This window comes from Microtus oregoni, unplaced genomic scaffold, assembly GCF_018167655.1.
Source record: "Microtus oregoni isolate MIOR12 unplaced genomic scaffold, Mior012 000062F_ref0000492, whole genome shotgun sequence".
Lineage (NCBI taxonomy): Eukaryota > Metazoa > Chordata > Mammalia > Rodentia > Cricetidae > Microtus > Microtus oregoni.
In genome coordinates this window covers 10,454,066-10,468,251 of record NW_024543872.1, presented here as the reverse complement: position 1 = coordinate 10,468,251, position 14,186 = coordinate 10,454,066, and the positions used below count along the sequence as shown (strand labels likewise).

Below are 14,186 nucleotides of genomic sequence, written 5' to 3'. Positions count from 1 at the left end.
ATGTATGGTCTCTCTTAGGGTCCTCTTTGTTATCTAGATTCTCTGGGGTTGTGGCCTGTAGGCTGGCTTTTCTTTACTTTATGTCTAAAAGCCATTTATGAGTGAGTACATATTATATTTGTCTTTCTGGGTCTGAGTTACCTTACTCAATATGATGTTTTCTAGATCCATCCATTTGCCTAAAAATTTCAAGATGTCATTATTTTTTTACCACTGTGTAGTACTCCATTTTGTAAATGTATCACATTTTCTTTTCCATTCTTAGGATGAGGGTCATCAAGGTTGTTTCCAGGTTCTGGCTATTATGAATAATGCTGCTATGAACATAGTTGAGCACATGTCCTTGTGGTATGGTTGAGCATTCTTTGTGTATATACTCAAAAGTGGTATTTCTGGGTCTTAAGGTAGAATGTTTTCGAATTTTCTGAGAAATCTCCATACTGATTTCCAAAGTGACTGTACAAGTTTGCATTCTCACCAGCAACAGAGGAGTGTTCCCTTGACCCCACATCCTCTCGAACAGTGTTTTTGTACTTGGCCATTCTTACAGGTGTAAGATAGAATCTCAGAGTTGTTTTGATTTGCATTTCTCTGATGGCTAAGGATGTTGAACATTTCCTTAAGTGTCTTTCAGCCATTTGAGATTCATCATTGAGGGTTCTCTGTTTAGATCTCTACCCCATTTTTTATTGGATTATTTGTTATTTTGATGTCAAGTTTCTTGAGGATTTTTTGTATATTTTGGAGACTGATGTGAGATATTTCTCTGTCCGATGTGAGATTGGTGAAGATCTTTCCCCATTCTGTACACTGCCGTTTTAGTTTGTTGACTGTGTCCTTTACTTTACAGAAGAGTCTCATTTTCAGCATGTTCCATTTACTAGTTGTTGTTCTCAGTGTCTGTGCTACTGGGGATATATTTAGGAAGTTGTCTCCTGTGCCAGTGCATTTAAGTGTATGTGTACTTCCCACTTTCTCTTCTGTGAGGTTAAGTGGTTGGTTTTATGTTGAGGTATTTTTATCCATTTGGACTTGAGTTTTGTGCATGGTGATAGATACGGATCTATTTTCATTCTTCTACATGTTGGTATCCAATTATGCCAGTATCATTTGTTGAATATGCTTTCTTTTTTCCATTTTATATTTTTAGCTTTTTTTTGTCAAAAATCAGGTGTTTATAGGTGTGTAAATTGATATCCAGGTCTTCGATTCGATTCCATTGGCCCTCCTGTTTTTATGCCAATACCAGTCTGTTTTCATTACTATAACTCAGTAGTAGAGTTTGAAGTCAGGGATTGTGATACTTCCACAAGTTCCTTTATTGTAAAGGATTGTTTGAGCTAACCTGAGTTTTTTGTTTTTCCATATGAAGTTGAGTATTGTTCTTTTGTCATCTGTGAAGAATTTTGCTGGGATTTTGATGGGCATGCATTGAACTGTAGATTGCTTTTGATAAGATTGCCATTTTTACTATGTTAATTATACCTACCCAAGAGTATGAGAGATCTTTCCATTTTCTGGTGTCTTATTTAATTTCTTTCTTCCAAGATTTAAAGTTCCTGTCACATAGGTCTTTCACTTGTTTGGTTAGATTGACCCCCAAGATATTTTATGTTATTTGTGGCTATTGTGAAGGGTGATATTTCTCTGATTTCTTTCTCAGCCAATTTATCATCTGTATAAAGGAAGGCTACTGATTTTTTTTAGTTAATTTTATATCCTGTTATATTACAGAAGGTGTTAATGAGTTGTAGACGTTCCTTGGTAAAATTTTGGGGGTCACTTATGTAAACTATCATATCATCAGCAAATAGTGAGAGTTTGACTTCTTCTTTTCCAATTTGTATCCCCTTGATTCCTTTTTGGTGTCTTATTGCTCTAGCTAGGACATCAAGTACTATATTGAATAGATATGGAGAGAGTGGACAACCTTGTCTTGTTCCTGATTTCAGTGGAATCACTGGGAGTTTCCCTCCATTTAGTTTGATGTTGGCTGTTGCTTGCTGTGTATTGCCTTTATTATGTTTAGGTATGTTCCTTGTATCCTAGCTCTCTCCAAGACTTCTTTCATGAAGAGGTGTTCAAGTTCTTCGAAGGTTTTTTCAGTATCTAATGAGATGATCATGTGGTTTTGCTTTCTGTTTGTTTATATGGTAGATTACCTTGGTAGATTTTCATCTCTGGGATGAAGCCCACTTGGTCACAGTAAATAATTTTTCTGACGTGTTCTTGAATTCGTTTTGCCAGTATTTTATTGAGTATTTTTGTGTAAATGTTCATGAGTGAGATTTGTCTGTAATTCTCTTTCTTAGTAGTATCTTTGTGTGGTTTGGGTATCAGAGTAACTGCAGCCTCATAGAAAGAGTTTGACAATTTTCCTTCTGTTTCTATTGTGTCAAACAATTTGAAGAGTATTGGTATTAGTTCTTCTTTGAAAATCTTATAGAATTCTTCACTGAAACCATCTGGACCTGAGGTTTTTTTGGTTGGGAAACTTTTGATGACTGTTTCTATTTCATTTGTGGTTACAGGAAAGGTTATATTTAATTTGCTTATCTGATCTTGATTTAATTTTGGTAAGTGATGTTTATCCAGAAAATTGCCCATTTACTTTAAGTTTTCCAACTTTGTGGAGTACAGGTGTTTGAAGTATAACCTGATGATTCTCTGGATTTCCTCCATGTCTGTTGTTATGTCCTCCTTTTCATTTTTGATTTTGTTTATCTGAATATTCTCTCTGCCTTTTGGTTAGTTTGGATATAGTTTTGTCTATTTTGTTGATTTTTCTCAAAGAACCAGCCATATCTCATTGATTCTTTGTTTTGTTTTCTTTGTTTCTATTTTGTTGATTTCAGCTCTTAGTTTGATTATTTCCTGCCATCTAATCCTCCTGGGTAAGTTTGCTTCTTTTTGTTCTAGAACTTCCAGGTGTTTTGTTAACTTGCTAGCGTGGGATTTTTCCAGCTTCTTTATGTAGGCATTTAGTGCTATGAACTTTCCTCTTAACACAGCTTTGATTGTGTCCCATAAGTTTGGGTATGCTGTGTGGTCATTTTCATTGAATTTTAGGAACTCTTTAATGTTTTTCTTTATTTCTTCCTTGACCCATTGGTAATTCAGGTGAACATTGTTCAGTTTTCATGTGTTTGTGGGCTTTCTAAAATTAGTGTTGCTGTTGAATTTTAACTTTAAGGCACGGAGATCCGATAAGATATATGGAGTTATTCCAATTTTTTTGTATGTGTTGAGATTTGCTTTGTTACAGAGTATGTGGTCAGTTTTTGATTCTTTTATGTTTAGATAGAATGTTCTATAGATGTCTGTTAGGCCCATTGGAGACATAACATCTGTTAGTTCCCGTATTTCTCTGTTAAGTTTCTGTCTGGCAGACCAGAAGTTCTTCAAAGGACTCTGGGTAACAGCTAATTTGTGGAGCCTCTGATATGAACAAAATAAGAGAGAAATATGAGGACATAGGAAAGGTGAGCTCGTTAAGGCATTTTTCTAAGGCTGCTTCTGCTGTACTCTGCATCATCAGCAAAGAACGGGAACTTAGATTCTGGGTAGCAGGTTGTTGCCTTTCCATAACATGTCCTGAGACAGGAGTGAATGAAAAGAAGCCTGTTCACAAGTGTTAGAAACTTCTATGTTTAGGATGTTGTGGAGCAGGTGTGAAAATTAATAGACAGAGTCATGTATTGTGCAATTGCTTATAAACCGTGAAAGAATTTCAGGAAAAGATGAACCTTCTCTTTGAAGAGCTTTCATGTTATGTAGAGGTCTTCAAATTGAAAGACACTACATCACAGTGCCATTTATTAAGACTCTCTGTTGTGACACAAGATTCACACTTAGTATGCCCAGGCTCTTGAGCTTCTTGAAACAGCTTGATTTTCTGCCCTGTCTCTTTGAGTATCTCTCTTCCTTAACACATTCTACTCCTGGAAAGGTCCTTAACTTTCCTGAGCTAAGCCATGTTCTTCTCCCCATTTTGACTGCATGTGTGCTCTTTGAAGATAAGACTGTGTCTCACATTTTAGTTAAAATAAAACTAGCCGGGCGGTGGTGGCGCACGCCTTTAATCCCAGCACTCGGGAGGCAGAGGCAGGCGGATCTCTGTGAGTTCGAGGCCAGCCTGGTCTACAAGAGCTAGTTCCAGGACAGGAACCAAAAGCTACGGAGAAACCCTGTCTCGAAAAATCAAAAAATAAATAAATAAATAAAATAAAATAAAACTAATATTTTATTTTTTAAGCAGAAAAATAGTTTTAAATATTAAATATATTTAAATATCAAGCTTTAAAATTAAATTTAACAATGTCTTTACAAAGTAATGTCACTGTATATCAGATAATGCTTGTAGGTCTGTCTCAGTGTTCATGTACATACATTTCTGCTGAATTTATACTTAGAAGTAGAATTGCACAATCCTAAATTATGCATAAACTCATTGTTAGTAGTATGTGGTTTTTCTATTATACAAGAATTCCTTGTAATTGTTCTATATCCTTGGTAATGCTTTGTATTGTCAATCTTTTAAACTAAGCCTTTCTAGGATATGTGTATAACAGCCTATAGTTTTTAGTTCATATTCTCTGATTAATGTCCATTAATCATTTGGATATTTTCTTTTGTACATTGCCTAATCTAGTCATACCCATTATTTTAATGTGCTTTCCTCTGTCTGTTGGCTTTTTTTTAATGTGTTCCTCATATATTTAAAGGATGATCCTCCATTAGTTATATATTTGCAGGTGCCTTTTCCATGAATTGCTTGTGTTTTCATTAATGGTTAGGTGGTTATTATTTTATTTGTCTTGGTTTTTATGAAGTAAAATTTTTATTTTAATGTAGTTGAATTTGTTCATTTTCCCTGATGGCTAATGTTTCTCATACATGCATAATAAAAGCCATGCTTAAAACTGTTCATAAAGCCTTACTTCTGGAAATAGCCCAAAACTCCATTACAGAAGAATAAATAATTATATTGTGATATGTTCTTACAGAGGGACATTACTCAGCAGTGAAAACTAAGGAATTACGGCTGCATGTGACAGCATGTGAACTGTAACTTTGGAAAGACTAGGGCATTTAAAATAATACATGTAATTCACTTACACACTCCAAAAGGTAAAATTTAATTCAATTAAATAATGAAACTGAAGCAGGGTAAATATTTTATGCTAATTAATTATCCCACAGTACTCATAGTATAATACTACTCTGAAATAAAGGCCAACTTTCTTTTATATATACCCTCAAACAGAGGTTCTCTATTCTGTTAAATTCCTGGGCTTTCTGATATCTCTCAAGTTTACACACTTTAAACTTTTTTCCACAAACTTATTTATTTTAAAAAAGAAAACACTCTTTTTTCATTTTACGTATCAATCCTAGTTCCCTCTCCTTCCCCTCCTCCCATTCCCTTCATCTGACCCATCCACTCCTCTGAAAGGGTAAGGCACATTGCTTTGGGGAAGATCCAAGGCCCTCCCTACTATATCTAGACTGAGCAAGGTATCCATCCAAGCACAATAAGTTCTCAAAAAGACAGTACAAGCAGTAGGGATAAATCCTGGAGCCCCTGCCAGTGGCCCCACAGTTTGCCCCAGCTATACAACTGTCACCCACATTCAGGGGGACTAGTTTGGACCTATGCTGTTTCCTTCCCTGTCCGGCTGGAGTTGATGAGCTCCCATTAGCTCAGGTAAACTGTTTCAGTGGGTGAACCCATCATGGTCTTGACCTCTTTGCTCTTTTCTCACTCCTCCCACCCTTCAACTGGACTTTGGGAGCTCAGTCCAGTGCTCCAATGCAAGTCTCTGCCCCTGCTTCCATCAGTTGCTGGATGGAGATTCTATGGTGACATTTAAGATATTCATCAGTCTGGCTACAGGGCAAGTGAAGATCGGACCCCCTCTCCTCTATTGCTTACCGTCTTAGCTGGGGTCTTCCTTGTGGATTCTCTAGTGCCAGATTTCTTGCTAGCCTCATAATGGCTCCCTCAATCAAAATAGCTCTTTCCTTGCTCTCATTTCTGTCCTTCCTCCATCTCGACTATCCTGTTCCCTCAAGTTCTCCTACTTCCTTCCATTCTCCCCTCATCTTCCCCTTCCACCCTCCCTACTCCTCCCACTCCCATGCTCCCAGTTTTGTCAGGCAATCTTGTCTGTTTCCCCTTTCCAGGTAGATTTATGTATGTTTTTCTTAGGGTTCACCTTGTTACTTAGCTTCTCTGGGATCATGAACTATAGGCTCAATATCTTTTGCTTTACAGCTAGTATCCACACGCAAACTTATACAACCACTTTGGAAATCAGTATGGAGGTTTCTCAGAAAATTGGGAATCAACCTACCTCAGAACCCAACAATACCACTCTTGGGCAATATACCCAAAGGATGCTCAATCATACTACAAGGACATTTGTTCAACTATGTTCATAGCAGCATTATTTGTAATAGCCAGAACCTGGAAACAACCTAGATGCCCTTCAACTGAAGAATGGATAAAGAAAACGTGGGACATTTGCACATTAGAGTGCTACTCAGCAGGAAAAAAAAAAAAGACATCTTGAAATTTGCATGCAAATGGATAGAACTAGAAAAAATTATCCTGAGTGAGGTAACCCAGACACAAACTTCTTGTTATATTTTTAAATGATATAATCATATACATTTAAAGTATTACCGTATTTTGAAAACTAGGACAGGGGAAAAAACACCATAATGCATCACAGCACAGCTATCTTCATATCTTCCAGCCCAAGTTTTTCTCCTATATTCACACTTCTACCAAGCTGTATTAGATAATTTGTTATTACATTCTGCTGTATTTGAATATTATTTCATAGAGTCTAAATTTTCCCCAGTAGAATAGATAAATTATGTAAAATTTTTTTTGTTTTTCAAGACATGGATTTTCTGTGTAGTCCTGACTATCCTGGAACTCACTCTTGTAGACCAGGCTAACCTCCCTGTGCAGAGATTGGAGGCATGTGCCACCACACCAGGCCAAATCATGTGATTTTAATAAAGCTCCACACCTCTTCCTTCTTAAATCAGCTTCTGTCACATTTGATTTCATTCTCCACCTGCAGATGAGAATATAAAATTCGTTCCTTCCAACTTTGTTTCTCTTCTCAGTTTGCAGCTGACCTTGACCAGTTTGATCAGTTACTGCCCACGCTGGAGAAGGCAGCGCAATTGCCCAGCTTGTGTGAGACAGACCGGATGGATGGTACGGTCACTGGCGTCAACATCAAGTCAGAGATGCTGCCAGCGTCCCTTCAGCCCACCACTGCCAGATCTGCTCCCAGGCTGAACAGTATGTGCTGGGGTCCACATCTCATTTCAAGTGTTTAGTAGAACTGTGGGTTAGCGTGTTGTCTTGCCCCATGATTGCAGAAACTGTTTGTCTATTGAGAATGAGACATCTTTTCATTATGCAACACTAAACATTAAACAGTTATCTTTAGACATAAGAACTTAACTCATCATTCATTTCCATTTAGACTGGTTCTGATGTGTTCCACTTTGTAGCTGAGGATGACCTTGAACTCCTAACCCTCCTACCTTCATCTTTCAATACTAGAATTACAGCTTGCATTGATCTTGTCTGTTTCTAATGTAGTAAAATCCCTGTCCTACTGCAATTGATGTTATAGTGAGTGGTTGACTGTAAGGAGAGTGATTTGTGTTTTTATCCAGAGTTTCCCATAATAACACTCAGAAACACAATATTGTGTCAGATCATGTTTTTCAAATATAAGTCTCTATGTTTTGATTTATGGGCTGGAGGTCCAAAAAGACTCTACCCGGCATGATGTCACACTCAATATACTCGGGAGGAAGAGGCAGGCAAATCTCTGAGTTTGAGGTCAGCTTGGTCTACAAAGCAAGTTCCAAGACAGCCAGGACTACACAGAGAAACCTTGTCTTCAAAAACCAAAGGAAAACAAAGAAGGAGGAGGGGAAATAAAGAAAAAAATCAGAAGAAACAAAGTATGCAATAAAAACATACAGTGAGTTCATTGGTGCCTGAAATAACACAGCTGGAAAGGTAAAGATAACAGTGTCATGGGAAGAAGAAAAATGACAAGAATATCTATTGGAAATGTTATGTACAAATTAAAAAATTAGAAGGCAGAGTCAGGAAGATCACCACAAGTTCAAGTAGAAGAAGATGGGAGGAAGGGAAGAGAATGCCAAACAGAAAAATAGGGGAAATTTTCTGGAACTAGTTGAGGATGATTCTCCAGATTCAAAGGCTTCAACAGCTGCCTAACACAAAAAGTTCTCACAGTACACCTTGTCATTGTCTAATTCGAGAACATGATACATATTCTCAATACTCTTATTTTTACAGTCAGGTAATCCCAGCACCAGGAGGGCAAGAGGCAGGCAGGTCTCTGAGTCAACACTTCTTGTTTGGCTTGATTTATAAGAGAAAAAAAAAGATATCAAAGATATCATAGCCAAATTACCTGAAAACAATTAAAACCAGTGATAAAATGGAAATCTTTAAGAGAAAAAAAAATGACACATTGTATCAAATAAGCAACACCAAAAGCCTAACTAATTTCTATACCTAGTACCACTTAAAATAAAACAAAGATGTAAAAATGATGGAAGAACAAATAAAACAACTGACTTTCTATACCAGGATCACTCAGAAATAGGTGAAGTAAAGATGTTTTTTAAAAAAATAATAATTGTTACCAGCAGGCTATGCTTCCCACCCCAAAAAAAAAGAGAGAGAGCGAATGGAGATGGGAACTCTCATCTACATAAGTACTGATGCTAACCAATAGAAGAGAGAAGAGAAAACAAGCCTTAGTAACTGGAGGAAAAGAAAGTGTGAAGAATTCATTGTTAGCCAGTAAAATAGCACAGTGAAGGCGAGAGCCAGGAACAGGGCAAAAAAGAAGAAGCAGGGTTAAATAAAAAAGGAAAAGGGAGAGAATGTGAGGAGGGAAGAAGATCTTTGTGGTTGTGCCTGTCATTGAGGGGGATGTCAGTTCAACCCCTGGCTCTGCCTAGGAAGGGGAAAAATCCATTAAAAAAAAAAAACCATATAAATGAAATTAAGTAAATTTAAGAAGAATAGAAAGTAAAAACTAAAGATTTTTTAAATAAAGTAAAACAGTACTAAAAATATTGTGAAGTTAAAAAAAAACAATGATTAAGAGCTGAAGAAGTCAGAGCTGGAGGGATGGCTCAGAGGCTAAGAGTGCTGGCTGCTCTTGCAGAGATTCCAAGTTCCCAGCATCCTGATGACTGCTCACAACAGTCAGTAACTCTGACTTAAGGGGTTAGATGCCTCTCTTCTTCTGGCTTCCCAGGCACCAGACATGCATCTGGTGCACAAACATATATGCAGGCAAACATTCATACACGTAGAAGTAAACTATTTTGAAAGGAGAACTGGGAGAGCACCTGCTCTACAGGGTGGTGCTGATCCGCACTGTCTCCTTCAAGGCTGCATTCACTTCAGTAGCTTCCCTCTTTGCAGTAGCAGGACCCTCTACTGGCCCCAAAGATTGCTTTATGACCTGCTTAGATTCCCCCTGGCACCAGAGCCTCCCTGCTTAGTTTGTCTCCCCACAAGAACCAAAGCGGGCCAGAGATATCTCTCCCAAGAGTTTCAGAACATAGGGAAGACAAAGTACTGAGTCCACACTGGAGGGGCCTGGACACCCTGCCCACCAGTCTCAACTCTTTCAGACCTCTCTCAAAACGGTAGGCTGCCCTAATGGATGGAGGAAAGTGTGAGAATCCAGCGTCCGTGCGACGGTCCTTTACTGTAACTGTCTCATGACCCAGCCTTTCTATTGCAGTGCTTCCATTTTGTTCTTCAGTTTCATGCAGTATTAAATTTGCTTGCTCTCTTTGCTGCTATTGACATTGCTCGAGTGGTGACTTCTCACTCTCTCAGTATATCCTGGAAGACTTAGAATTTGAAAATTATGGTAGCTAGCATGTTTCTTAGCTAAAGAAGCCTCTTTTCCTGGCATTAAACCCAGATTCTGATTGCAGAGGCCTCATTTCTCAGTTACTAAGAGGGATAGAGATCGGCAACAAGGAAACTCCTGTGGCAGCCTTGGCACCCACTTTGGGAGACTCCCTGGGCTGAACTTCTGCCATGAGTCACAGACTCACCATTTTAATCCATGGGCACATTCCAAAGTCAGCTGCATCAGAGCAGAGGTCTGGTGGCAGCTGTTCATTGTCCTTTAATTGTCCCAGCAATAGCCCATGGCCTGTTCCTGAGTTGTCCTAGCGCTCTTCTGAGAAAACCCATTTAGGAAAATCTTCTCCCCTGTGTCTCAATTTAGTTGAGTTACAGCATCAGTTTTTTTCCATTTGTGCTTTATCCTTCAGACTTCATAATTCTGCTGAGGCTTCTTCCTCCTTTCCACTGTGGGTTTTTCCCTTTTTATTTTTCTTATTTCACTGATTGCAGTTTTTGTTCTTTTGGTTGTTTATTTGGAGCTTTCACTGTTGTTTTGGGATGGATCTTTGCAAAGCAGCCCAGGCTGGCCTCAAGCTCTCCGTTTTCTTCTCCGTCCTTCGATGTCCTTCTAACTATCTCCAGAGCTTGTCCTTGAGAGTCAATTGAATGTTTGATAATTTGTAAAGTTATTTTTAACCAAGCACATTTATTAAAGAAGTAATACCGAGGCTGGAGAAGTGGCTTGATTGGCACTGTGTTTACCTTGCAAACATAAGGACCCAGTCTCAATCCCCAGCACCCACATGAAAATAAAGTGCTAGACATGACAGCACACACCTGCAGTCCCAGGACAGAGACAAGAGGTTCCCTGGGGCATGCTGGCCAAATCAGCAAGCTCCAAGTTCAACGTGAGACCCTGTGAGGCGTTGGGTTGTAGATCTCTGGTCATGAGAAAAACATCTCATGCTTTCTCTGTCTGTTCATGGCCTTATTGATGTGTCTGCTATAACCTGTAGCACAGCCTTACTCCAGGTCAAGTGGAATGAGTATACATGGTGGGTAACCAGGGATCTCAACCAAAGGAACTCTTCCTGGGATGTGCCTGCCCCATCTCCTTCACTGAGCGGGTCTGTCTGAGTTCCATTAGTCTAACTTCTGTAGCATCAGGGTTAACGAATACTCATTAGCTGTTCTCATTGAAAGGTCAACAATATACAAACAAGTAAAGTTAGGTTTCATTGGCCACATCCCATTAACACTTCTGCATTCAGAGAAGTTTTTCACTTTGTGCTGAAAAGGAAAGGGGCAATAAATGTAACTCTAAAAGCATAGTAAAACAAAAATTCTTGCTGTCATCTAAATTAATATGCGAGGAATCAGTTGGGTATCTTACTGAGAAGCAGTTTACCCTGGCTGGACCTTCCAGTTTAGTGTGAGAATTAAGCTTTAAATACTGGATGGCGTTGTGACCTTACAAATACAGCTAGTTTTTTGAGAGTGTCACTCTGACAGGAGTGGAACTAAGCCTAGGAATGCCATATTTTCAATGGAATCTCTTTCTTCTCTCCTCCTCCTCCTCCTCCTCCTCCTCCTCCTCCTCCTCCTCTTCTTCTTCTTTCTCTCTCTCTCTCTCTCTCTCTCTCTCTCTCGACAGCGCTTCTCTGTAGCTTTGAAGCCTCTCCTAGAACTAACGCCTGTAGACCAGGCTGGCCTCGAACTCACAGAGATCCGCCTGCCTCCACCTCCCAAGTACTGGGATTAAAGACATGTGCCACACAGGAGATCGCTTCCTATGTATAACCCCAGAAGCACAGACATTAAGGGCAACATTGAATAAATGGGACCTACTTAAACTGAGAAGCTTCTGTAAAGCAAAGGACATAGTCAATAAGACACAAAGGCAACCTACTGATTGGGAGAAGATCTTCACCAACCCCACAACAGACAAAGGTCTGATCTCCAAAATATATAGAGAACTCAAGAAACTAGACTTTAAAATGCTAATTAACCCAATTAAAAAATGGGGCACTGAACTGAACAGAGAATTCTCAGCAGAGGAAGTTCAAATGGCCAAAAGACACTTAAAGTCGTGCTCAACTTCCTTAGCAATCAGGGAAATGCAAATCAAAACAACTTTGAGATATCATCTTACACCTGTCAGAATGGCTAAAGTCAAAAACACCAAGGATAACCTTTGCTGGAGAGGCTGTGGAGGAACGGGTACCCTCATCCATTGCTGGTGGGAATGCCATCTTGTGCAACCACTGTGGAAGTCAGTGTTTCGGTTTCTCAGGAAATTCGGGATCAACTTACATGTGCTGGCTTTGTGGAAGCCTAGCCAGTTTGGATGTTCACCTTCCTAGATATGGACGGAGGGGGGAGGACCTAGGACTTGCCACAGGGCAGGGAACCTGGACTGCTCTGTGGACTGGAGAGGGAGGGGGAGAGGAGTGGGGGGAGGGGTAGAAGGTGGGAGGAGGGGGAGAAGGGTGGGAGGAGGGGGAGGGAGATGGGAGGCTGGGAGGAGGTGGAAACTTGTTTTTTGTTTATGTTTTTTTTCTTCTTGTCTTAATAAAAAAATTATTAAAAAAAAAAAAAAAAAAAAAAAAAAGACATGTGCCACCACCACCCAGCTTCAGTGGGATCTTTTAAAAGAACAACTGTCCATAATACTGTCCATAATTATTAATGCTTTCAGTAGAATTAGGGTTCCCCATATCTTAAATTTGTAATAAAGTTTTGCAATATAAAGTAAACAAGTAAATAAGATGGTGAGTACCTACAAGTAACAGTAAATGGGGATGTAGCTCAGCTGGCGGAATGCTTATATAGTATGCATGAAGTCCTGGGTTCTCTCTCTAGCACTGCATAAAACTGATCATGGTGGTACATGCTTGCAATCCCAGGGAGGTAGAGGCAGGAGGATCACATGTACAAGGTAAAGATGGGCCAGCCTTGATCTTGATAGCAAGTGCCTTCACTTGCCTTACTGAACTATCCTGCCATGCCAGTAACACTTGTTTTACTAATCAGGTTTGCCTATTAAGAGACTTTTTTAACTTTTCTTTCTTTCTTTTTTAAATTTAATTATTTTACATCTCAACTACAGTTTCCCCTCCCTCTTCTCCTCCCATTCTCTTCTTTTTTTTTGTTTTTTGTTCTTTTTATTGAGAAAAGGAGAAAAAAAAAAAAACAAGTTTCCACCTCCTCCCAGCCTCCCATTTCCCTCTCCCTCCTCCCCCCCTACGCCCCCTCCTCCCACCCTTCTCCCCCTCCCCCCACTCCTTTCCCCCTCCCTCTCCAGTCCAAAGAGCAGTCAGGGTTTTCTGCCCTGTGGTAAGACCTAAGTTCAAGACCTAAGCCTCCCTCAAGCAATTGACTAGTTACACTCTTCTAGTGTTAAGAGAAGCAAGGAGCATCAAACACCCGAATGTTCACCAACCCCAGGAACCTCTATGTACTTTAATACAATCTTTTTGCATTTTAATTAAACAATCTTCATTTAAGTTAACCAGCTGGCCTGGGTCTGGAAAAGCCTGGGATAAAACCGGACTCTCTGAACATAGCGGACAATGAGGACTACTGAGAACTCAAGAACAATGGCAATGGGTTTCTGATCCTACTGCACGTACTGGCTTTGTGGGAGCCTAGGCAGTTTGGATGCTCAACTTACTAGACCTGGATGGAGGTGGGGGTTCCTTGGACTTCCCACAGGACAGGGAACCCTGATTGCTTTTCGGGCTGAGGGGGGGGGGGACTTAATTGAGGGAGGGGGAGGGAAATGGGAGGCGGTGGCAGGGAAGAGACAGAAATCTTTAATAAATAAATAAATTTAAAAAAAAAGAGACTTTTTTAAAAAGACTGTAGACTGATTAAATGGTTGCAAGGGAATTCCAGAAGTATCTGAGTAAACAACTGAGCTCCTCCTACAGATCTTTTTACAACTCCCTCAATATATACATCCCTATTAACTTGTAGATCATTAAAATATAGAACTATAGCTGGGCGGTGGTGGCTCACGCCTTTAATCCCAGCACTCGGGAGGCAAGACAGGTGGATCTCTGTGAGTTCGAGGCCAGCCTGGTCTACAAGAGCTAATTCCAGCACTGGCTCCAAAGCTACAGAGAAACCCTGTCTCAAAAAAAAGCAAAATAATAATCATAAAATATATAGCTATAAAGTAATAAGTTCTCCATGAAATAAGTTTTTAGTACTTAAGATTCATTTCACTTTC

At 39.5% G+C, this 14,186-nt stretch overlaps 1 protein-coding gene across 8 annotated transcripts in view; it reads left to right on the top strand.

Annotated features, from left to right (window-relative positions):
- Nucleotides 1–14,186, top strand: part of LOC121439592 (nuclear receptor coactivator 1) — a 222,209-nt gene that overhangs the window by 164,594 nt on the left and 43,429 nt on the right. For all 8 annotated transcript variants that reach the window (XM_041640118.1, XM_041640122.1, XM_041640121.1 and 5 more), the window contains one exon: nucleotides 7,144–7,324. In XM_041640118.1, the coding sequence (XP_041496052.1) occupies nucleotides 7,144–7,324 (181 nt within the window). The remainder of the gene's footprint in view (nucleotides 1–7,143; nucleotides 7,325–14,186) is intronic.